Source organism: Accipiter gentilis, chromosome 29 (assembly GCF_929443795.1).
Source record: "Accipiter gentilis chromosome 29, bAccGen1.1, whole genome shotgun sequence".
Lineage (NCBI taxonomy): Eukaryota > Metazoa > Chordata > Aves > Accipitriformes > Accipitridae > Astur > Astur gentilis.
This window is the reverse complement of record NC_064908.1, coordinates 10,455,263-10,479,658: the sequence shown is the minus strand read 5'-3', so window position 1 is coordinate 10,479,658 and position 24,396 is coordinate 10,455,263. Positions and strand designations below refer to the sequence as shown.

Sequence of the window (24,396 nt, the reverse complement as noted above, 5' to 3'; positions counted from 1 at the left end):
CACAGTCGGTTGAGGGAAGAGTGGCGTTGGGAGGGAGTGAGCCGTGCCGCCGCCATCATGAGGGAGATCGTGCACCTGCAGGCCGGGCAGTGCGGAAACCAGATCGGAGCCAAGGTCCGAGCGGCGGGCAGGGGGGCGGCGGTGGGGGTGGGGGGGGGGGGGCAGGCGGCGGGAGGAGGGGGGCGCGCCCAGCCCAGCCCGGCCCGGCCGCCCCTGACGCGATTTTCTCCGGCAGTTTTGGGAGGTGATCAGCGACGAGCACGGCATCGACCCAACCGGTACCTACCATGGCGACAGCGACCTGCAGCTGGAGCGCATTAACGTCTACTACAACGAGGCCACAGGTAGGGCCCGGCTCGCCGCCCGCCCCCTCCCCAGGCCGCCCGCCCCCTCCCCGCCGTAACAGTCACGGCTTCTCCCTGTTTTGCAGGTGGCAAGTACGTGCCCCGCGCCGTGCTGGTGGACCTGGAGCCCGGCACCATGGACTCGGTGCGCTCCGGGCCCTTCGGCCAGATATTCAGGCCGGACAACTTCGTGTTCGGTGAGTGCGCCGGGAGCGGGGGAGGGACCTGTCGTGTAACCGGCTCGGGGTGGGGTGGGCAGGGCAGGGACGCTGCAGTGCGGGCTTCACCGCCGCACATGCTCCTGAGGCAGACGCGGCCCCGGGAGGGGGGTTAATCCTGGCGCTTCATGACGGGCACGAAATACCGGAGATCTGTGGATGGTGCATGATGGCAGCTGCTGGGAGGGCAGGTCCGAGAAGGCACAGGAGGTCGTTGCTCTTCCGATTCGCATTACCTCCTCCATGCCATCAGGAGAAATCAAATAGGTGCTGTATCATTGACAATGAACGTTTTCCCTCTATCTGCCAAGCCGTTTCAGAGGTGCTCGTGTGAAACCACAGCTCTGCGCTCGATAAAATGAAAGCTTTAGTGGGCTTTTGCTGTAGCCTGATGCTCTTAAGCTTTGCTTGCAAGCAATAAGCAGGAAGCAGTGACCGTAATCTAATACGAAAATGGCTCTCTTCCAGGTCAGAGCGGAGCAGGAAACAACTGGGCAAAGGGCCATTATACGGAAGGTGCTGAATTAGTTGATTCTGTGTTAGATGTTGTAAGAAAGGAGGCAGAAAGCTGTGATTGTCTCCAGGGCTTCCAGCTTACTCACTCTCTTGGTGGTGGTACAGGCTCTGGCATGGGTACCCTCCTCATCAGCAAAATTCGTGAAGAGTACCCAGACCGAATTATGAACACTTTCAGTGTTGTACCCTCCCCTAAAGTATCAGATACTGTAGTAGAGCCCTACAATGCCACACTCTCGGTGCACCAGCTTGTGGAGAACACAGATGAAACATACTGTATTGATAACGAAGCCCTCTATGACATATGCTTCAGAACACTGAAGTTAACTACTCCGACGTATGGTGATCTGAACCATTTAGTGTCGGCAACCATGAGCGGTGTTACCACCTGCCTGCGATTCCCAGGCCAGCTTAATGCTGACCTGCGGAAGCTGGCAGTGAACATGGTTCCCTTTCCCCGTTTGCACTTTTTCATGCCTGGTTTTGCCCCGCTCACGAGCCGTGGGAGCCAGCAGTATCGTGCTTTAACTGTGCCAGAGCTAACACAGCAGATGTTTGATGCAAAGAATATGATGGCTGCGTGTGACCCACGTCACGGCCGCTATCTGACCGTAGCTGCTGTTTTTAGAGGCCGTATGTCAATGAAAGAGGTCGATGAGCAAATGCTGAACGTTCAGAACAAAAATAGCAGCTATTTTGTTGAATGGATTCCTAATAATGTTAAAACAGCGGTCTGTGACATTCCACCTCGTGGCCTGAAAATGTCTGCCACCTTCATTGGTAACAGCACAGCCATCCAGGAGCTGTTCAAACGCATTTCTGAGCAGTTCACTGCCATGTTCCGCCGAAAGGCTTTCCTGCACTGGTACACTGGCGAGGGCATGGACGAGATGGAGTTCACAGAGGCTGAGAGCAACATGAATGACCTGGTGTCTGAGTATCAGCAGTACCAGGATGCTACAGCTGAGGAAGAGGGGGAGTTTGAGGAGGAGGCTGAGGAAGAGGCAGAGTAAAAGCTATGCAGATGAACACCTGTAAATTTTGTTTAAAGCTGTATGAACTCTTTCATTCAAAACTTCTCTGTCTGTGTTGTGTTCCTCTTCCTGTCTGAAAGTCACTTCAAATGCTGTACAGGCACCATTAAAGCATTTTTCACAGTGCACAAGCTTGTCTCCTTTGTTCTTTTTCGTAAGCTTTTCGGGTGCTGTTTCCAAAAGTAAGTGAGTAGGTGTGTCGGAGGCCTGGAAAAGAAAATAATGGACTTGATGTGAGCCCTGCTGCCTTGCCCATGGCAACTGCACTTCTCTCCCTCCTTCTAATGAGGTGGATGTCTGTTGCTTGTGTTGCTGGATGTGGTGGCAGTCCTACTTCTTCCTGGTGGTGTGGGAATTGAAGAAATTCTCTGGTATTCCTTTATAATCAAGGGTACTGGTGGAGTGGGATACACTGCACACAGAGGATGGAATCCAGCTCCAAGCTGTGTCTAAATTTAGGTACCTGCATGTAGGCTCCTGTTACAGGCTTCACTTTTGGCAAGAGCTGAGCAGCTCTCTTGTCCATCATGGCTGTGTAGGTTCAAATGTAGGTGGCTGTCACCTATAGCTTGCCCTAGCTGCCTGGGCAACGATACGGTGCAGGCAAGTTGCCTTTCTGATACAGGTGGGTGTTCTGGCAAAAGATGAGCTGGATTTGCTGCAGCTGATCCACTGCAAGCTACTCAGCAGTATAAACCCAGCAGGCAGCCGTGGCCTGTCATGAGAACATTGGGGTCAGCTGTGATGAGCTGTGCTGTGCCTACTGCTGAGGACAAGTGATGCTGAAGAGCTCCCAGGTATGCAGCCTTGCTGGAGTCACTTTTTTAAAAAAGGTGTGTAGAGATTTTAAATCAGTTGGGTGTTACTGCAGCCTCTGCTTTTGAAGTGAGCAGTGAGCTGAACAACTGATAAAAATTACACTATTTTGTCTCATGAAAACCCTATATTAGCAAAGCAAATTTTTACAGTGGAAACAGTTAAGATGTTCAGTGTTACCTGAAGTAACAAACCTGTCACTCTGAATAGCTGGCCAGGGGACAGCAGGCTGCTTTCCTGCTGAAGCAATTCCGTTTGGTGTTCTTAATTGTAACTGATTTTTTTGTTAAGTTTTTCTGTCTTAAAATAGGTTTCTCCTTCCAGAGTCAAACTGGTTGGAGTAGTTAAAATTGTGGTGGCTCTTGGGGCAGTGGAAATCAGTCTGTCTACAGAAACAGGTGGTCAGTTTCAAACCTACACAGGAGAATACTTCTGTAGGTGAAAAGATAGCATGAACACTTTAAGCAGTTGATTTTTGTCCTTGATTTTAGGGTGGGTTTTTTATTCCTCCTTTTCATTACATGGAAGCTGGTATGTTCCCTGGGCTACCAGTTACCAAGAGCAGGACTGTGTTGTCCCCCCAACACCCTTTTGGGCAGAGCTACATTAGTCAGCCTCCCCTAAAGAGCTCCGGCTGCTCCCCCCCTGCTTTCTGCAGGCTTGTGGAGAGAGGGCAAAACACATGCCTAAGTATTAACACTGGAGTCCAGTTTACCCTTAGGTTCATAACAGCTTTTCTCCAGGGGGCTTTAGCTTGCAGGCTACAGCTTTGTGGAGCGTGACCACAGCCGTTCCCAAGCAAGCCAGCACAGAGGAAACGGGCACCCGGAACAGTCAGGGCTTTGCCGTGAGACACCCAAGCTGCTGCGCGAAGGAAGGGGACAGGTTGAGTGTAATGCACTGGGGACAGCAGCTGCTGGGCTTGCCCTCTTCCCTGGAGCAGCAGTGTGGTGACAGAGGCCAAAATGAACACACTTCTTTTCGTCTTTGATCAGAAGGCCTGTCCAGCCTCACCTTTCTCCATCAGTAAGATGCTTCCATTCTTTCCCTTAGACCACCCCTCAAGCTCCTGATGACTGGCTGTGTGTTAAACTTTGCTTTTTCTGCACAGCTTTCCTATGCCCCTGATAAAAGTCTTGCTAGAACCACATTCACTGCCTCCACATTCTCCCCTGTGGGCTCAACCTTGATATCAGCTACAGTCCAACCCTGCCAGGAGAGTTTGTTTTCCCATGCTTTGCTTTCATTTCTACCACATTTTGTGTCTTCTACCATTTTCCTCCTCTCCACTGGATTAAGTACAAGGTAGGAGTTTGGTTCTTTGTAGCTTATCTCCATGATTTCCTATCCCACATTACTGAGCTCTTGGGCTGTGGGCTCTTGACGTTGCTGTGACCAAAGATAGCAATATTAGTTGCTGATTTGTTGACATTTTAGCCTGATAATGCTTTCAGGTGCATGGGCAGACCTTCCCCTTAACATACACAAAATTACTTTCTTCAGACCTCTCCTTTTAGGCAACATCAATAACTGACAAGGATCAGGCAGACAGTATGGGGTAGTCACCTCCCGTCTTGACGGCTAATACCATTTCACTGTGCTTTTTTTTGTGCTTTCTCAATCCCTTTGTATCATCTACCTTTTGCTTTTTATCAGATGTTAAGCTTTTTAGAACAGAATCACTTTCCTGACGAAGGGATTGTAATGCACCCGTGTAACAGGTGGGGTGTTACAGAGCCTCCTCTGCTTTAGCCAGAGGTGGCTGGAAACCAGAGGAATGTTCTGCACAAGCCCAGGCTGGCAGCGAGGATGACGGGCTCTCTGGCAGGAAAGCAGGGGATGGCACAGCTCCAGCACCTTGGCACGGACTGGAAAAAAAATCTACTACTTGTGTGGAAAGTTTCAGTAATTGTTCACTACTGCAACACTGCAGCTAATAACAGCGCTACATAGTGACAGTAATTAGTATTAGTGACTTTCATTTTCACTCAGCTGATAAACTTACCTGGTACAAAGCCCATGTAGGAAGGTATCAGTCCAGCACTGGTATAAATTCTGTTGTTAGGCCAGTATGTTTGGGGAAATCTCTTGCCAAAGCTGCAAGCTGGGTTTCTCTGCAAAAACTAGAAAACAAACAACAAAAAAACCCAACAACATGGTACAGTTCATTTTAAACCATACTCTTGTTACCCAAGTCACGTGCTTTGACTCCATATTAGAGAAAATACTTAAGCCAATGTTCAGCAATTCTCTTTCCAGTTCTGTTTTCTTCTAATTAGGAGCTACATGGCATCTTCCCCATTTCCACTTCCTAAGTTTTTCTCCTGACAGGTGTTGGCAGCAGCCCTCGACTCTGCTGCCTCTGCTAGCTCATACCCCCAGGTGCACAGAGCAGCTCCTGGCCTAGGTGTAGTCATCAGGATCTCTATAGACGGGACTGCATTCGTTGCCTTTGGGCACCATCCACAAGTCCCAAATACCTTGTGCTCATACATTTGATACACTGTGAGCGGGCAGGATCTGCTGGAGTTGTATACGTGCCTCGTCTGCTCCTGTGCTATGACTCTGCACATCTGTGTCTTGGTTTGACCCCTTCAACGGTTTTGTTTTTCTGTGAGTCCCACTGACAGTGATTAGCCAGTAATTCCCAAGCTAGGAGGAACAGGAAGGCTTAGGGAGCGTTAACTGAAGTGTAAATCATCTCCTGGAACTGTCCCTGCCCTCCGAGGTCAGACCCAGATAAGGGGCTGCGCTGGAGGACGGACACTGCAGCTCTGCATGTCTCTGCAGCAGCAAAACCCCTAAAGGTGTCTCTGAAGCTGTGTTGCCCTCCTCAGCGCATCCTGCTGGGTGGGGAAGGGACGGGATTCATGGAGCCGAGCAAACCGTGGGGCCATCGAACCATTTTGTGACTGATGGTGGAGCGATTGCTGCAATTCCTTAAGTGCAGCACTGAAGCGAGAGGATTGCATTATTTTGCCTGATGCAGCTAGTAAGCAATGATCCATGGCACATCCCAGTATGTAACCTAGGGCAACAGAGATTTAGGGCAGAAGATTAGTGGCTTGAAGTCAGAAGCCATCTTAGATAGAAATGTGGTATGATTTTTTTAAATTTTTTTTTTAGCATGCTTATATTCCTTCAGTGCCTGATGTGCTGCAGCTAACCTCTCTGAGCCTGGATTCTGCTGAATCCTGCAATGAAGAAACACCTCCCTCACTGATTTACTACATGGCAGACATTTCTTAAGAAAGCGGGAGCAGAAAGGCTTTGCAAACAGCACATTTATTTTTTATAATGACTGTCTTTTGTTCTGTTTGCTTCATTTCGATTCCTATTAATGGCAGAAAGAAAGGATAAGGAAGCCAGCACAGGGAAATACATTTCAGCCGAAGCATGAGGCTGCCATGAGCACTGTCAGCCCTGCTGCTCTCCCTGCTGAGTCATTTCTTCCCAGCTGAGTTTCTCTGAGCTGGGGAGCTTCAGTCTTGGACTTTTTTCTATATCAGACCCATACACTCTGGGATGAAGGTACTGCAGTGAATCCCAGTGACCAGAAAGGGCTGGAAATGTAACCTGCTTTTAATGAGCTGTGTCACTGAGCTGATCAGCCCTCACTGGTGCTGGACCAGCAAGACGGCTGCATCCCAGGAATCTCACTCCATCCTGGTAGCAGGAAGAAATGTGTAGTGTTGAATGCAAACCAGTAACTACTGTGGGAGGGATCTCATTTTCCCCATGTAGGAGGATTATACGGCATTATATAGGAGATTTTAGCAGTAAGGGTACAAAACAGTTTTTTCAGTAGGGATATTTCTGCATCCTTCCCAAAACAAGGAGAAAGAAGATCTAGATCCCTTTAAAACAAATTATGTCAGTAAAGGAAAAAGCCTTACAACCAATTAAAAGGGAGAAATATCCATCCAAGCAGCTCAGGAAGCCATCCAGCACTGCCATCCAGGTAGAGAAGATATATTGCATAAGGGAAGCGCAGATAGCTGCATCCTGTGTTTCTGCACTCAGAGCAACATTTTTAATAGCCACCCTTGACCCAACCCTCAACAGATTTGCTTAATCCTTTTATGAACTCATTTATCCTCCCTTAATGTCCTAAGGAAACAAGTTACAGAATTTAACTGCTCATGATTTTTTTCAATGTTACCTAATAGCATTTTATTTTTCTTGTAGTTATAATCCCAGTTTTAATACTACTACTGTGACTGAAACCACTTTTGGTGTTGCAGATGAATCAAACCCAACATTATATTGTTGAAATAAGATTTGTGCATATAATCTACCTGATGTCGGTCAAATTCATTCATTGCTTCCTTCACACCCTGGATGTAGTTCACACCATTAATCCAGGTGAGGCGGGGAATGAATCCAGCATACCCTTTGGATGAAGACAAGAGAGAACATTTTCTGCTTGAGAACACATATATCATATAAGGATCAAGCAGTGCAGAAGTGGAAGAGGCTGGGATAAATATAAAACCTTGGCAGAGTACAGGAAGGAAAAATTCATCCATTTAAATTGTAAAATTAACTCTTATATGTGAAGTATCTTTTCTGAAAGAGTCTTATTTGTGATTCCCAAGGAAAACTCAACAAGCTGAGCTGATCTCTATTGGTGTCCACGAGGTATGGAAGGAACATTTCATTTTATTGTAGCTTTTACACCAACAGCTCTGTCATGTTCTCTCCCAGTTTAATACACATTCAGGGGCTAACAGCCAGGTGCCCAGCCTTTCCTCCTCATTTGTCCTGTCCATCCAACAAATTTTCACCACTTATAAGACAGAAACTATATAAAGTCTAAAACTACAGAAAACAGAGAGAGGTACAACCTAAAAGCAGCCAGAACTCCCTCTTTCTGAAGAAATGCTTTGGAAAGAAATTTGTCTTCTGCATCCTAAAACATCAATGCAATTTCATTTCGACTCAAATATTTGGATACGCGATCTGTGTATTTGCTGTGGTCTGCTGCAGAGCAAAGTATCCCTCCTGCTGGTGTCGTACCCTTTAGGGGGGAGTTCAGTGCATCACCCTTTGTAGTTCTCCTACTTGTAAAGGAACACTCTTTCAGAGCAAGCGGAGAAGTTAGAGAGTATAACTCCTTGTAAGAAAGACGAGAGTTTTATACATTTATGATGGTGCGATACACCACTGTGTATTGTTTTGATGATTCAGAAAAGCATCTTATTTCTAGGTGAGAAATAACTACCTCAACGGTAACAGATACTCATCAAGCTGCTGGAGTTGGTGCAGAGCCCATGACCCATCTCTCTTTGCTTTCTGGAGCATTTTCTAGCCTGGCCCTGCAGCTGTGGGGAACCGAGGTAGCTCCTGCATCCCTTCGGCCTGCCCACGGGCACGTGTCCCTCAGTGTGAGATCCACGGGGGTGACAGCATCCCAAAGAAACACCCTTGCATGGAGAGGAGCAGGGGCATTTTTCCATCCCAAAGTGTCAAACAAGTTGGAGTGACTGGCCAATGTCTCTGAGGTTTCCCCACGGGGAGAAGGGGGACATGATTTCTTCTGAGGTGGACTTGTGCTGCACGTAACCTCCCTCTCTTTTACCTGGAATGACTTTCTGTTGGATTGCATTTGGTACATCCAGTTTTGGTAACCGATTATCTTGCTCCACATCCATGGTTTCAGCTACTCCTGGCATTGTCATACCTTCAATTTTTACAGGCTCAAAATAAAAGCAGAAAAAAAATAAACATCAGTAGAATCCACTTCTTCCTTCGGGTCCATGGCTTAGATCACTGCCAGAACCTGTGAATGGCAGCTGCCATTTCCATTTCTTCCCAGCTGTACACCAAGAGCAAATCCAAGAATTTCTGGTAAAGTCAAATTACAAGACAAGCTCTCTGTACGTAGAGGTTTTGCAAAATCCCCAGGGAGAAAAAGGGGAGCTTTGGGCACTGAGCTCCTCTGTAAATCTGTTTCTCAGAGCAAGGAGCAGGAATGCTCCTTCTTGGGATTTATATCCAAGCCAGCTTTTGACTCACTACGTCAAATCTCTAATCTCTGCCCTCAGAGGATTTGCAGAGCCCTAGCTGGCTGTGATGTGACAAATGCTGTCTCTGGTTCCAGAAGGAATAGGGGGCTCAAACACGTTGGTCCTGAGTGATACCAGCAGTGCCGTGCAAAGCAGCACCCAGCTCCATAGACAAATCCCAATGCTTGTGTTTCAACGAGGGATAACTAATGGTGGTGGGAAATTCAGGTGAGCAGTGCGAGCAGTTAAGGGGTCAGAAACCCAGCACATAACCAAAGATGCCAGGACCACTCTCTTTTTGGGAGGAAGTAGAGGAGGGTAGCGGCAAGGCTCCCAGTTCACCCAAAACACAAGCCTGGCTGTGTAGCACAGTGTAACGCAAGACCTAATGACTCAAATTTGAAGCTAAAACTCAACCAAATGAGAAGTTAAACCTTTTTGATTAGGAAGAGTAGTTAATGATTAGAACAATTTCCTGAAGATGTGGTGGATTTGCTACTGCTAGAAGAGTTTGTGTATTTGAAATTTCTCTACACGACACTCTAAACTTTCCATTCTTGCCATCCATGCCCATGTGAAATTCCCTCTTCACCACTCCTAGACCAGGGAGAGCCCTTCCATGCCCACCAGTCCCCAAAACCCATCCCTTCGCAGCAGCCCCCCTTACCAGGAATCTCTTCCACCCAAAACCACTTACTGGTTTGCTTCCTGCCGAGGCATCGCCGAGCTGGCTGGGTTCGAAACTTTTTCCCTGTCCACAAGCTGGGCTTAGCTTGGGCAATCGCCAGTCTCGCTCCTCAGAGGCAGGATGGCATGAAATCCTCTGTGGGTACCCACGTGGCAGTCGTGTCCTTGGGACATACTCGCCGGGGTGATGCTGGGGCACGGGGTCCATGTGTGTCATCGTCAGCTCTTCCTCCACCAGCCCTGGCCCCAGTGAGGGAGGTTTTGGCCCAAGGGCTGGTTCAGGAAAGCTTGCTGTGGCCCCAGCTTTCTCATAGGGAAAGTACCCTGTGGGATAGACACTGAGTTAAGGGAAAGAAGTGGCCAAACGAGGATGAGGGATTCCCATCACGCTAGACCTCAGCCCACACGCACCCCGCCCTGTAGTGAAGGAAAGGAGCCGGGAGGTCACCAGCATCCCACGGGCTGTGAACATACCCTGCAAGTGCCATCAGCCCCATCTGATAAACTGGCCTGCACAGAAAAACTGCACAAATAAAAGTTCAATAATTTAAAATTTATTCTAAGTGGCACCTAAACTGTAAAATATCATCAGCCAAGCTATAAAGAAGTAGGGGACGGGTGGACCCAAAACCATATCCTTTTCTCCACATGGCTGTCAGCACACCCTGAACACAATCACCCACCCCCCACCCCCAGCGGAATTCTTGCACTGGCATCGTTGCTACTCCTCAAGGAAAGGGTCTGCTGTAACGCCGGCCGGAAAAAAAAGTTATCTTACATCCCGTGTATGCTAAATATCTCCACTGTGAACTAGGGACAGAGCCCTGCAGCTTGAGACTCCGCAGGGACAGCTGAGCTTGGCAACTTTTGTCTGACTTTCCCTTAAATATATCCCGTGATGTGGCTCCCCAGGCTGCCCTGGCCCTGTACGACACCTCCAGCGGGGTACTTCCTCATGCTCTGTGCCAGGAGTGAAGCCAATTTCTCCCTCCTCAGTGGTTATGGAGAATGATTGCTCTTACACCCCACAACAACATCTTCCTTACTGGAAAACCATTCCTATGTCCGTCTTGTCTTTTTTAAGCAAACAAAATTCCTTCCATTTTTGTTCTCATAGGTCATTTTTTCTCAGCCCTCCGGTCATTACTGCCTTCCCCTGAACTCCTCATGTTTGGAGGACATCTGCATCACAGTCCAAAGCCCCACGGATGAGACACCATCTTCCAGTGAAGGCTTCTTGTGCACAGAGTCCCGAAGAAGTACAGTCTGTCCTGGCTCAAACAGCACAGAGCAAAATTTACCCCTTCTGATGGGCATTTAGGTTTGCAATCCACTTACAATTTTATTATAAAGTATATATAACTTTGTAAAGTATATATACTGTATGTGATTGAATTATCAAGTGTAGTCCAGTCTAGCAACAAAATAAAGACAAATCCTTGATGAAAGTGATTTTTCAAGCCAGTGTGCAAATTTTAAAGCAGGTTTGTCATAGTATTTCCTTCATTATTAATGAAAATATTGCATCTACTCTCTTTATCCCACAAACCAGAGGAAAAGGAAAAATGAAGTTGTCTGGTACTTGAGAAATCCATACGAGCTTTTTTTTATGACCCTGAGTTTTGCAAACTTACTGATTCAGAAAGGTTGCACAGTAAGGCACTAAATTAAAAGCCAGGAGAGCACTGTCCATTTGATTTGAGTAGACACATGTTTTCAATTCGGGTTCCTGGGGAGTGGGTGCCTGCACACTTGGCCTGTGCCATAATCCCCTCAATGCCAACACAGCCACCCCTGGAGATCCAGCATAACCCTGGTTGATATCCCCAACCAACAGAGCCTGACCTCACTTCCAGCAAGAAAACAACATGGGATTCAGCTGAAAGAAACCAGCAAAATACTTGATGCCCATCAAAAAGGCTTTATCAAAAACAGACCTTGAGAAAACCTCTTCAGACTGAGTTTGCTAATGGCAACCACACAGATCCAAAACTGCCGTGAGCATTTTGGTCTCCATCACGTAAAACACCCAGAAGGATGCCAGGCAGTACTAGTGAAGTTTGCAGTGAAGGGTTTAAGATCACTCACTGACAGCTCGACAGCAGGAGCTATCGATGAAGAGTTATTGGCATGGCAAGGTGCACTCCCTGTGGTCACATTCTTCAGCATTTCACCAACGAGCAGCAAATGTGAGCTCCCAGCTGCAAATGTTGGCAGATGACATAAAGGTTGGCGAGGAGAGAACAAGAATGAGGATGGGATAATGAGAGAGAGAGCGCAACTAGGTCAACTGGTTGGTTGGGTCCATCCAAACTACATTTTAGTCCAAGGAAATGCAAATTTAAATGTCCAGGAATGAAGCCTGTAAATGCCACCTGCATAGGGGAGAGCTAGATCCTGGAAAACAGGGCTAGGATGAATACAAAGGCCAAAAGTTTGCAAGAAGCTATGTGGCAAGAATTCCCAGCAAGAAATGGGAAAGCATCACTTTGGTGTGGCCATCCCCAGGGATATGAAGACTCAGCTCCTGCCCAAGCACATAAGCCCTGTGTTCAGCCAGGAGAGGACTCGCTCCCACCGAACAGGATGTCCGTAACAACTATGGGACATGGTACCTGGCACGTGAGTCGCGAGGAGGGGCTGATCGGGATCATGGTGCAGCTGCTCCTCTGTCCTGATTTGGGGCTGTTCAACAGGGACCAAGCACTTTGCCCAGAAGGGCTGGAACTTGGCAGGAGATTCCTGCAGATTCCCAGTGTTGGGAATCTATGTGAGCATGTCCCAGTGTCTGATGGAGGAGATGGGGCCTGTTACCAGGAGTGGGGAAAGTGTGAAGCGAAGGGAAGGGCACATGAGCCCTTCTGCTGAGCTGAAGTAGGAGCAGCAAGATGCAAAATGAACCACAACGAGCTCTGCACTGGGTTGGTTAGCCAGGAAAGGGTCGGAGATGGCAGAGCTGACCTTCCCTAGAGAGATGGATTTTAACCAGTAGGATTGTACTGGGTTTGACTGGGATACAGTTAATTTTCTTCATAATAGCTAGTATGGGGCTATGTTTTGGGTTTGTGCTGAAAACAGCGTTGATAATACAGGGATGTTTTTGTTACTGCTGAGCAGTGCTTACACAGAGTCAAGGTCTTTCCTGCTTCTCACCCCACCAGCAAGTAGGCTGGGGGTGCACAAGGAGTTGGGAGGGGTCACAGCTGGGATAGCTGACCCCAACTCACCAAAGAGATATTCCAGACCACAGGACATCATGCTCAGAATATAGAGCTGAGGGAAGGTTGGGGGGTGGGAGGGCTGCTGCTCAGGGACCAGCTGCACATCAGTTGGTTGGTGGTGAGCAATTGTTTTCATTTGCATTGCTTGCCTTGCTTGGGTTTTATTTTGCTCTCTTTATTGTTTTCCTTTCATTACAATTTTTTAAAATTATATTATTTTATTTCAATTATTAAACCGTCTTTATCTCAACCCATGAGTTTTCTCACTTTTACCCTTCTGATTCCCTCCTCCATCCCCATGGAGGGGAGTAAGCGACCGGCTGTGCAGTGCTTAGTTGCTGGCTGGGGTGAAACCATGACAGGAATAGGGAGAAATTGGGAAGTGAGTTCATCCTATGCCATCAAATCATTGATATTCATCTAACTGAAGATAACCTGGGAACTAAAGTTCTCGTCCCCACTCCACCAGATGCCAATGTGAGAAGCCCCATGCTCATCAGCTGAGGCTGAGCGCTCCAGCTCTGCACTGGTGCTGCTCTCCGGGTGTCTGTGCTCCTACACCAGAACTAGGATTGCTCCATGGAAAATATCCCATTTCACCCCAGGAGCCTATCGAGGACAGATACAGACCCCGCTGCTCGTGATTGACCCTGTGCTCGTTAGCAGAGCCCCTTCTGGCAAAGGGACGAGACCCAGGGTCTGCTCACCTAGACGCCCAGGGAGATAACCCTGGACGCCATGCTTCGTCCCGCTGAAGTCCTCGACGAACTTCTGCTTGTGCAGCGGTGCCAGCAAGGAGCGAGGGCTCTTCTGAACACCAGGATCCGTCAGCAGACGGTACGTGGTTTTGCCAAAGGTTTCTCCAAATTGATAGTTGTACTGAGGGATGAAGCCCTCATAGCTGAAGAGGAAACCAAAAAATAGCAGTCACTGAGATGCCATTGGAAAGTGCCCACCGGTAGGATAACCTGCTTTAGAGCTTTTTTACACTGGAAAGGCCACGGCCAGGAGCACATGTGGCTTGGAGCAGATGAGCCCGGGGAAGGTGATTGCATAGGGACGTGCCTGCAAGCGCGAATGCATTTATGCCACTGGAGCATCAGTGCAAGGGAAGCACCAAGAAGATGTATGTGGTTATGCATGAAGCCGGTGGGGGGGAGTGTGTGTATTTGCACATGCCTGTTTTTACATGTCAGCGTGAAACCTGGCTCAAAGATTTACAGGTGTGTATAGGCACAGGCTTTTGCTTCAGTTCATGGAGGAATATGGAATGAGGTCAGGGAGCATGGCTGAAGCAGCACCTGCAGATGGAAAAACTTACAGCAGGAGCACAGCATGGGCTGTGGGCACTTTGACATTGACAGCCCCCCACTTAAAATATTATTTCCAGTTAAGCATGCTTTAGTTTTAAATTTTGCAACCCCCCTCTCTGTTCTAAAACACAGTGAGTTACTGGGAATTTCCCAGTGTCCCTTGTTCAATATTTAAACTCAAATATCAGAAAAATTGCTTACCTTATACCCTCCAAGCCTCTCTGCTCTGTACCCTTGCGCAAACCCACCCAGGCACTGCATTGCACGGGAGAGGCAGGGGCAGGCGGGTGGCTTCTCAGCCCCAGTAACAAACATTGCTCGATTTTTTTTGTGTTGGGTGCATAGTGATATACTGCTGCTCCACTCCCCGTGGCCCAGGACAGTTAATTTGACTTTTTGGTGGCTGAGGATAGGGCAGGTGCTGGAGCTCTGGCTCCACTCCCAAGGCCACCAGTATGGATCAGAAACTTTAGCTATTCCCAGTATCAAATTTCCTAATGGTGATGTTATTCCACCACCAAAGAAGAAAGGTAGAGCTGCCGGTTGCAATGTACAGACAGAAATATTCAATCAATGAACCCACTGCGTATCTGGGGATAAAGCTGGATGATGCATGAGAATCATAAGATGATGAGTAAGTACTTTCCCTTCCAAATACTTTAAACAACAGTGAGCAGAGCCATGCATTTACACTTGGCAAGTTTTCCCACTTTGCATGCAGGATCTCTCACCAGCAGCTGCCGGAGGAGCTCAGTGGCTTGTCCCCATTGATTTTCAGTAAGTCTTGCAACACAGGGAAGCTACACCAGGACGATAAAGCTGAGCAAGAGCACAAATGACATAGCCTGAATAATTACAGGATGGCCAAAGGGATTTTGATCATGAACAAAATAATGGTAGGGCTGAGAAAGAATTCAATTCATAAGCAATTAAAAGCAAGGTAATCTGAGGAGCTTGGGCGAGTCAGTCTGGGTTTATGGAGAAGGGATCTGCCACAGAGTGAATTACAAGTGCTGCTGCTGAAAGCCATGGTGCTTGGGGAAGAGATTGGTCTCGGCAGGGCTGTTTGTCCTTCTCCTGCTTGGTATTTTGATTAGGAAACCAGAGGGATCCCCTGTTTCTGTAGTTCACACTGAAGCGCTGCAGCTGCTCATCTCAAACCTCGTTGGCGAGCAGCGAGTAACCTGTTTTCCCAAGGCTGAGCCCTATTTCACTTTTCTCTTACTCAGCCATATCTCACCGATCGCCACTCCCCAGACTAAACTTGCTCAGTCTTCCTGATCGCTAGGGAAAAGCTTTGGCCCTGGGCCCGTCCTCACTCAGCTCCGTGCCCTTCCCAGCTCTGCAGAGCCAGGATGGGGCGGGTAGGGCTGTGGCTGGTATCCAGAGTTCATGGATTTACCCCTTCTCTGTGCATCGAGTCCTTCCCAAACCATCCCACGCATTGGGTTTGACTTCCCAATGCTCTTGAGCACTGCGGTGATATTTTCAAAGCCCTGGCTGTGACCATTGCCTGACTCGAGTGACAACAACCTATTTTGATGCCCTCGTGTTTGCGGGTTCACCGGCACGACTGGGTATGCCACATGGGACAGCTGGTGAGATGCTGCAACGCAGCATCTTCCTCCTCCTCCTGCCAGCACCCCAGCGCAGGGTGCACCGTCTGCCAGCAGCAGAGCCTGGGCTCCAGCAATACCCTTCAGGCAGCTCCTCTTGCACTCAGCCACCCAAAGCAGATGCAAAGCAGCACCCTCAGCCACCCACGGGGGCTTCCTCTGGGGCTTGGGTGACGCTATGAGCCTGCACGGCACTGCAAAATGCAGTAGCAGAATTTGTTTCCTCTTCCTCCTGCCTTCAGTGGCTGAAGCAGCAGCCCAGAGAGGAGCAGCCCCAGCTGCTGTGTCAGTATTAGGCCTTGAAGCAGCTTCTGGGGGAGCCGTCTGCAGGCAGGAGCGAGCAACGAAAAGTTCCGAGGCTTTTGGAGGTGCAAGGCTGGCCGCGGCTCCCTCCTTGCTGTTACTCATCTTTCCCAAGCTGCTGTCAGCACACAGCTTTGACAGGGTGACAGCACGCACAGAGTAACACATCACATCATTCAGACAACTGCAGCAATGCAAAAACATGTTAAAAACCCCCAAGCCCAGAGCTTATGTAAGTTTGGAAGATAGGGAGATCAGTAATGGAAAAATCCTGCACACTGCTCTAATGGGAAGGACTGATGTGATTGTCACCACAGGAGCATCATTAAGGAAGGAAACACGCTCCACCCTTTCTCTGCAGCTTGGGAGCTGCCTGCCTCCTGCCCATACCTGTGCTGCACCTGCAGCCGTACGGGACACGACTAGTTTTCTCTGTACCAAGGTTTGCAGCCTGGTCTGTCACAGCCCTTAAAAGTCATCCTGACGCCCTTCGGAGTTAGCCTCAGGCTGGACTAATCCGAGTGATTTTCTACCAACAGAAGCTTCTTTTCCCTCGGTGGCCGTCCAGCCCTTCCCAGCCCATTTACGCGTGTCATGGACCACGTCTCCCAGCACAGGTCACCAGGGCATCCCACGCACAACTTCTCTACTTCACCGTGAAGCCTACCCACTTATTTCTACCGTTTGTGTCTTACATTTTAACCAATAATTCATTACCTCTTACCCATGACAGCTTGGTTTCTTCTTTCCAAGCCTTTAGAGAAGAATGTTGCAAAAAGCTTTGAAAAAAAAAATAATTTAACTACCTATCAACTAGATCACCAGCATCCACAGTTGCTTTGCTGAAATCTGGCAGCAGGACTGTGCTCCAACCAATTTGACAAGACCATACCGTGTCTATGCAAATACTTATTCAAAGGAGATCTTCAAACATCCTTGATATAAAAGTTACAACAGTTTGGAAGCCAAACCCTGCACAGCAGCCCTGGTAACATTTGGCAGCTTAAAACAGATGAAAAATAGGGGGGGAAAAGAACAATTTTGACTTTACCCTCAATGTGCTATGGTATGGTCTTTAATTATACCCTGTTATAAGGTGGGTGCTTCTTGTCCTGGAGCCCTCCCTCCTTTGATGCACTGTTACATAGAGTATTTCATAGTGCCTTTAAAAAAAATCCAAAGTACCATGAATCATAAATATGATGTGATCCCAACCAGAGCTATTTGCATTGGAAATGAACAGGCATTTTGGATAAATTTCAGAACTTACCCAGGGATATAGTAGGGATTGGGAGGGAAGAGGTTATTTTCCTTTGGGGCTGCCATGGCAATGCAGCAGCTCTTAGTGGTGGGTGTGGAAGGAAGGAGATTCAGCTCAATGCAGTCGCCCAGGAAACCTCTATGATGCTGCCGAAAGCAACATTGGTACCTGACAGCACTTCCAGCTGCAGCACACAGCTTACCAGGTTTTTCTGGACATGGCTTTTTTTCCCCACCACCTGGAAGTTTTGGATGAGCACCGAGATTTTATAGCATTTGTCAGGTTTCCTGAATGCTCATAGCCCTTGGGACAGTAGCACCAGATGTTCCTCATAAGCAGCCCCAGCACAAATACGTGTTCACACTGCGGTTTGTGTGGTTCACGCACAACTTGGGAGAGCCTGGCTGTGCGTGCCCTGGTCCCTGGCGTAGCCCACACAGGGCCAGACCGGCACCGTCTGCACACGCAGCCACATGCACACCTTTGTGTTGAGGGAACCCCAAGGCAGGGGTTAGGGATTCACTGCCCTGCAGTGTAAGGCTCAGCTCTCCTCTCCCTGCTCCTTGTCGCCCTCCTGGTCTGGCTGTTTGAGGATGCAACCCTTCACCGCCTTGCTTCACACGGGATAAAGGTTGTTCCTGTTCCCAGTATCATATGGTCCTGTTGTCTTGTGTGCAGTGGGTTTCAGCTGGGTTTCGCCCCTCTCCAGCTGAAGGAGAGGGCCCAGGACACAGGTCTCCCGTTTACTGAACAGCCATGGTGGCCAGTATATCCTCAAATCAGAGACCACCACACCTATAAGCACCAGCATTGTTTCACCAACTGCAATAACAGCAGCAAGCCTGCTTCACTGCCAAAGTCTCTCTATGGCCTTGAAGAGCTCAGCCACATGGCTGGCAGATACTTCAAAGATACTAACCAGAAATCATAGAGTATTCAAAGGTTGTTCTCATCTGTTTAGGTGTCTATATTCCACTCAAAATTGTATCTGAGAAAAATGCTGATTTGACCTTTGCCCTTGGAGCCTAAACACTTTGGGAGATCTGGAACTTCCAGCCTTTATAAATATATTTGAGTTTGCCCAAATACCTGAGCTCTGATCAGTGGTCTACCTCTCCAGCAACCCCAGGTCTGCAGGGTGGATGGGCCTGCGAGGTGTACAACGGCTCTTCTCAGAGGCATGCAGCAAAAGACCAAGAGGTAACAGGCACAAGATGTGACAAGGGGAAGACCCACTGGACACAAGGAGAAAATTCTCCCCCAAGGGAGAGGCACAGCCCTGGCACATGGTGGCATCTCCATTCCTGGAGATCTTCAAAGCTCAGTGGGGAAACACCCAGAGCACCCCAGCGCAGCTTTGAAGTTAGCTCAGCTTTTAGTGGACAACTGGATGGGAGACCTACAAAGGTCCCTCCCAGCCTAGATCTTCCTCTGAGTTTAATATGAACACACATAAAAAAAATTGCTTACTGAAATACAGCACTGTATTCATGGCACAGAACAACAATCCCAGGCTGTTCCAGGTCCCACCAGCCTCCTCAGCTCCTGATGAGGCTCAGGCCAGCATCGCCCCAGCATTTTCAGAAACACCCTTCAAAGCTCACTCCTTTAAACAACCACAGCCAGTGGCTGCTCCTTCCAAATCTGGGGGTCACACATTTACCAAAGAGCTATTGAATAATCAGACCAAAATACTTGTCCTAAGTGCAGACACCTAGGTAAAAAAGTAGAAATTCACTTTTGTCAAGGTTATCGTTAGAATTTATTGATAAGAGAGAAACTTCGTATGTCAACATGTCAACGGAGGAACAGCGCATCCTGACATAACAGAAGTACAAAGCCCATCCAGGTGACGTTACAGCGCTCTTATCTCTAAACTCCAAAATACAGGAGATCATTCACATGGCTGTGTATTACTTGGGTACATTTTCTGGGACAGGATAGAAATACTCCAGAAATACAATCGATGCGTGGTTTGCCAGCCACCAGTGCCCAACAGGCTGCAGCAGGGACCATGCTGGCTTTGACTCCCATTGCTCAGCTCCAGACAGACGATGCACACATATAACAGCAGCTAACCCTGGACCCCTCTAGTCAAAGGCAAAAAAAAATACTTATCTGGGGATGAGATTCAACTGAGCCTTTGTAGCCCTTGCAGGGAGATGAGATGACTTGGACGTAAATGGGGCTCAGAGGAGCAGCTCAGATGGAGATGGCTACACGCAGCCAGGGGAACCCCACACCAGGTCTGCAGCGGGACAACCTGGGCACAGTCCTATCAAGTAAGCTGCAATCGGGGAAACTTCACAACAGAGTTTGTTCTGCCCAGGGAGCAGACACGGCCATGCCAGGCTTCATCCTGGCAGCTGCCAATTCAGAAGCATGCTTTTTCTTTCAACATAAAGTTATCTTCATATTATAACTGTTTTGACATTCCCTCTCTCAGCAGTTCCCTCTGTAAGAGCTCATAGCACAGACAGCCATTCATACTACGCTTGTGGCCAAGATAAAAGTTATCTTTATAATCTTTACTGGAAATATATGCTATGCTGGATGCTGTTTAAAAAAAGCCAAGTGCTGAGCTTTCATCTTCTCCCAGCTTATGAAATATTTGGTTTTCCTAAGTATCTTGCTAAAAGAAGAGGGAATAGCAGAGTATTCCCCAGGCAGCTGGTAAATCCACAATGGGTTTATTGTAGAAACAAGCTGAATTCTCTAACTCACTCCAAATGGATTTCAGAGCCCTCTAAAACCCTCCAAAGAATGAGCCGTTTGTGACACGATGAACAAAAACCAATCCCAATTTCAATGAGTAAATGGTCTTGCATTGTGCAGGGAGAATCCAAAATAAAACACAAACCCAAACTAAGGGGATATGTCAGTCCCATCTCCCGATGCCAGATTTGATCACAGCAATAAAGGAGCCTGGGCCGAAGTGCATCTGCCTGGCCAATAGCACTAACCCTGCTGCAGGCGTGAAGAGGAACCACTGATGCTAGACATACATATCTGAGTGTGTGTGTGCACACGTGTGCCAGGGGACGACCCGTACTCTGCTCCTTTTCCTCTCACATGAGCTATGACAAGTGACATAGCGGGTTCTGCTCTCAGCCATTCGGTTTCACCAAATCTAAGTTCCCTCTGCACATGTAACAGCATTGACAGATCTCATATTAATGGGTACTTATACAGGATTAATTGCACATCAGTCCATTGTGGCTACAAGTTCATTAGGCTAATAAATCTACATAGTGACAGTAGTACAGTATCAGCTACTTTTCAATACAAACTCCCTACCCTAGCCTTAATTTGTAGGTCAAAAGAAGAACTTCTACTGCAGTGACCTTCCTATGACCTTTAACATTCATTTTCAAATTTTTTTTTTTTTCTAGAAAAAATCCAGTGTGGGGAAAATGCACATATATAACAAAAGCAGTGCTTAACAACCACAGGAAAAAAGAACATGATCTTGGACTCTTGTATCAGCATCCTCCGTAGACCCTGGTAGTGTTACTTCCAAAGGGTTGCTAAATGCTCCGTCAGTTCTCAAGTCTGTTAAACCATTTCCTAGCTCTAGACGTTTCTAGTCTCTCACTATACATATTGTCTGTAGCAAGAGCATACAGAAACACTTGCTAATGTGCACAAGACTTCCATTTGATTTAATGGAATAGTTTTAGAAGACTGAAGTCTTTACTTCTAGAAATCTGTTCTTCAGTGGTAGCGCTCTCAGCAACTGGTAGCCTTCTATTCCACCCAGGAGAGAGCTCCAAGTCCCTCAAAGTTTCACTCATTTGTTTTGCCCAAAGGTGTACGGGTATCTAATAAAACCCCTCTCACAGTATTTCCAGGAAATTATTCAGAAGAGGAGATGATTTTTCAACCAAATGAGATCCTCTGGTCCTGTATGTCAGACCATGGCCAATAGAATGAGCAGCTGCCATGGACGTCTCAACTTAAATACGGTACAGTCAAGGGAGGAGAGCAAGGTGGCCTGACCATCTTCCTGTGAGGTACAGGCAAAGAGACACCAAAGTCACTCTGTTCTCAACAGTTTGTCTCTTTTTCTGGAGTCAAATGTTTGATTCCATTTGTTCTAGCAGGAAGTGGTGAATCATGTCAAAAGTGGGACGGTCTTTTATATCCCTGCTCCAACATTTCAGCATCAGGTCAAACACAGGGTTAGGACACAGAGGAGTCTGGGACAGATAGATCTGAAAGAAATAAAGTTACAGCTATTTCAGTGTTTTTTCATAAAAGAAATGAACTTTTACTAAATTAACACCAAAAGGACAGTTTCATTCTAGGTTTACAAGACATGGCCATCATGCAATGTTTGAAATCCTTTAAGTGTGAATCTGGCAGTGAAGTCTGGATGGAGCTTTGATGCCATCTCAAGTGGCACTGTGGACACTTTGCCAACTTGTTTGATGAGCTGGTCACAAAACAGTCCTTTGTCCCCCAGGAAACATGAATGCTTCAGAGAGATTTGTCTTCCAAGTGACAGCAAAACACAAACCAAAACCAAATTTACCACAATAAAATCCAAATACTTTCACTCACCGTAGACAACCCATGAGGCTTTCTAAGCATCGTGACAGCTTGTTAGCAGAGACAGAAAAAACACCTTTTAGAGCTTATCTAAAGCACAGCTTGGCAGATTTTTTTTTTCCCCCCTCTCATTTCAATATACATCTTTTAGGCTCTTCACTAAATCATTAGTATTCGGAAGACAGTGAATAAAACCTCCCATCATTTTATTCTCCTTAATCCTTTAACTTGTTTGGTGCTAAAGGTGCATTTTGGGAGAACAGCAAACTGTTTTAACTGGCACTCCACTTTTTTGGGTACAGTGATCCTCAGTACTGAGGGTTTGGATGGTCCTGTGTCATCACTAGTATCTATTGAAGGCAGCAGCAGTGGAGTGCACAGTCCTGCCTGGGAGTTAGTAAAAGAGGATAGAATGACACAGACAAGCCCTTCAGCAACTAGAGATGGCCAAAGGCTTTTCAGCATATGTGGAGATACTACAGGGAGCATTTAATCTCTGGGAACTAACAACTCCTCCTTCCCCACCTCAGTAAGCACTTCCTTGTCTTTCAGAGAAAATACTAGTGGGAGAGAGATCTGACAAAGGAAAAAAGCAAAAGGATCGTGTAGGAGAGCCCAGAAAAGCTAAGGAGGACAGGGCAGATTGGAATAAATGTGGCTTATAATAAGGAAGAAGCACTGGACAGGGCCAAGAGATTCTTCCAGTGGGACTCCAAGAGAGGAAAGCTGGGGCAATGAGCCTAGATAAAGGGGAAGAGAGGCAGGACACACTTGAGAAGATGAGTAACAGAAGCAAAGACTTCTGCAAATGATGTAAGGCCAGCAGAAAGGCCCTGGGGAGATCCACCTGGATGTGACCAGGTCAAGTGAAGGAAGGAGAGGTCATGTTTGCTTTCTTACCTGCCTGCCCTGGCTCCGGAAGAACTCTCCTGTGTTCTCAATGACTTGCTCATCTGAGAGGAGGCTGTAAGGTTGCTCCTTACACAGTATGAACATCTCCCAGAGGGTGACCCCAAATGCCCAGACATCACTGGCTGTGGTGAACTTGCCCTGTGAACAGAAAGGATGTTGTAAGCCCAGGTTGCTCACAGCACACATTCAGCAAAAAACATTTCAGTCTACACCCTCTGCAGCTAAACACAAGGATGCAGAATTTATACCTGGGAAAATGCTTTGAAAAAGAGACAGCAGAGCAGGTGACCTGCTCTCAGCAACACACAAAGGGACCAAGGTATGACATGGCTGCTTTGTGGGGCAGGAGCAGCATGTCTGTGGGACCCATGGGACAGCTCTAAGAAGGTGCAGTTTTCACTGGGGCAAACCTCTTGAAACAGGGAGCAAGCCTCAGAGAAAGCCAGAGACTACTGTCCCTCCTGAGAAAGTCTGTATTTGCAGCGGTAGGAAAATGGACTGGGGGGGGAGGGGGGGGGGGGGGGCAGATAGCTGCTGCCTACCTCCACCCAAAACACAGCAGTGCAGCACAGAAAAGCCTTTGAACAGGAAGCAAAGCCCTCAGGCTGAAAGCAGAGCTGAAGCAGACTCCAGACTCTTAGAGAAAGGCCAAGATAATTTTGATCTTTGCACATGTAAGAAGTCCCTAACAGTCTGCTTGCTGTCCCTGTTTTCTGTCTTCAAAAATGTGCCCGAACTGGCCGTGTTTGGAACAATGTGTTTCTGAAGTAGTAAAAAGAAGCTAAAGATTGCTCAGAAAATAACAGAGAACAATCAGGGGCTGGAGGGCCTGTTTGGGCAGAAAACATCCAAAACCCAGATTGCCCAGGCTTATCTGGCAATCCTAGCAGTCTGTCAATGTTTGGAAGATGTTCACACAAGGAAGATGGGAGTTTAGATGCAGCTGTAACCAGGAAAACAGGGTAAATTTAGAAAAGCTTAGGCCTAATCAGCCTTTATAGCAGAGGTAATTACAATTTTTCTGGGTACTTGGAGAGCATGTTGTAAGAAAATATAACCAGGTAATCTCACCAACTAGTTTGAGAAAGAAATATTGGGCTGAATATTAAGGAACTGCCTCCAGACTAGAGGTGTTTGAGCTGTTGAACAATCTCCTAAGGGAAGACAGCAGGACCCTTAAACACAAAACAAAACCGCAACCTCAAATCCAGACTTGGCACTTGAAACTCATGAATTTTTGTCCCTGCCCCCTTCAGCTTCCCAGCTGCGGAGATAAGCACAGAAAGGAACTTCTTTATGATTCCAGCAGGAATCCTGAATGGCACGCACAGAACAGAAATTAGGCCCCAAATGAGGGCTGAGGGATAGGATGCCATCCAGAGGAACCTGGACAAGTTTGAGACGTGGGCCTGTATGAACCTCATGAGGTTCAACAAGGCCAAGTGCAGGGTCCTGCACCTGGGTCAGGGCAACCCCCAATATCATTAAGAGGCTGGGGATGAAGGGATTGAGAGCAGCCCTGCAGAGAGTGACTTGGGGGTACTGGTGGATGAAAAACTGGACATGACCTGGCAATGTGCACTCACAGCCCAGAAA

The 24,396-nt window shown here is 47.6% G+C and overlaps 3 protein-coding genes across 6 annotated transcripts in view; 1 reads left to right on the top strand and 2 right to left on the bottom strand.

Moving 5' to 3' along the window:
• Positions 1–2,243, top strand: TUBB4B (tubulin beta 4B class IVb). The gene is made up of 4 exons (XM_049832366.1): positions 1–114; positions 236–344; positions 431–541; positions 1,031–2,243. The coding sequence occupies exons 1-4, from the start codon at positions 58–60 to the stop codon at positions 2,089–2,091; spliced, it is 1,338 nt and encodes a 445-aa protein (XP_049688323.1). The 5' UTR covers positions 1–57; the 3' UTR covers positions 2,092–2,243.
• FAM166A (family with sequence similarity 166 member A) lies at positions 2,231–17,402 on the bottom strand. Its single transcript, XM_049832367.1, has 7 exons — positions 17,347–17,402; positions 13,552–13,745; positions 9,634–9,947; positions 8,510–8,627; positions 7,227–7,321; positions 4,934–5,051; positions 2,231–2,319 (listed from the first exon to the last, which is right to left on the bottom strand). The coding sequence occupies exons 1-7, from the start codon at positions 17,400–17,402 to the stop codon at positions 2,231–2,233; spliced, it is 984 nt and encodes a 327-aa protein (XP_049688324.1).
• Positions 17,403–19,087: 1,685 nt separating this feature from the next.
• Positions 19,088–24,396, bottom strand: part of LOC126052307 (discoidin domain-containing receptor 2-like) — a 63,341-nt gene continuing 58,032 nt past the window's right edge. For 3 of the 4 annotated variants that reach the window (XM_049832828.1, XM_049832829.1, XM_049832827.1), the window contains exons 16-17: positions 22,789–22,938; positions 19,088–21,551 (exon numbers count right to left, since the gene is read on the bottom strand). In XM_049832828.1, the coding sequence (XP_049688785.1) occupies positions 21,411–21,551; positions 22,789–22,938 (291 nt within the window). In that variant the 3' untranslated portion in view covers positions 19,088–21,410. Of the gene's footprint in view, positions 21,552–21,900; positions 21,939–22,788; positions 22,939–24,396 lie in introns of all 4 variants that reach the window. The other variant, XM_049832830.1, reaches the window with a different exon arrangement.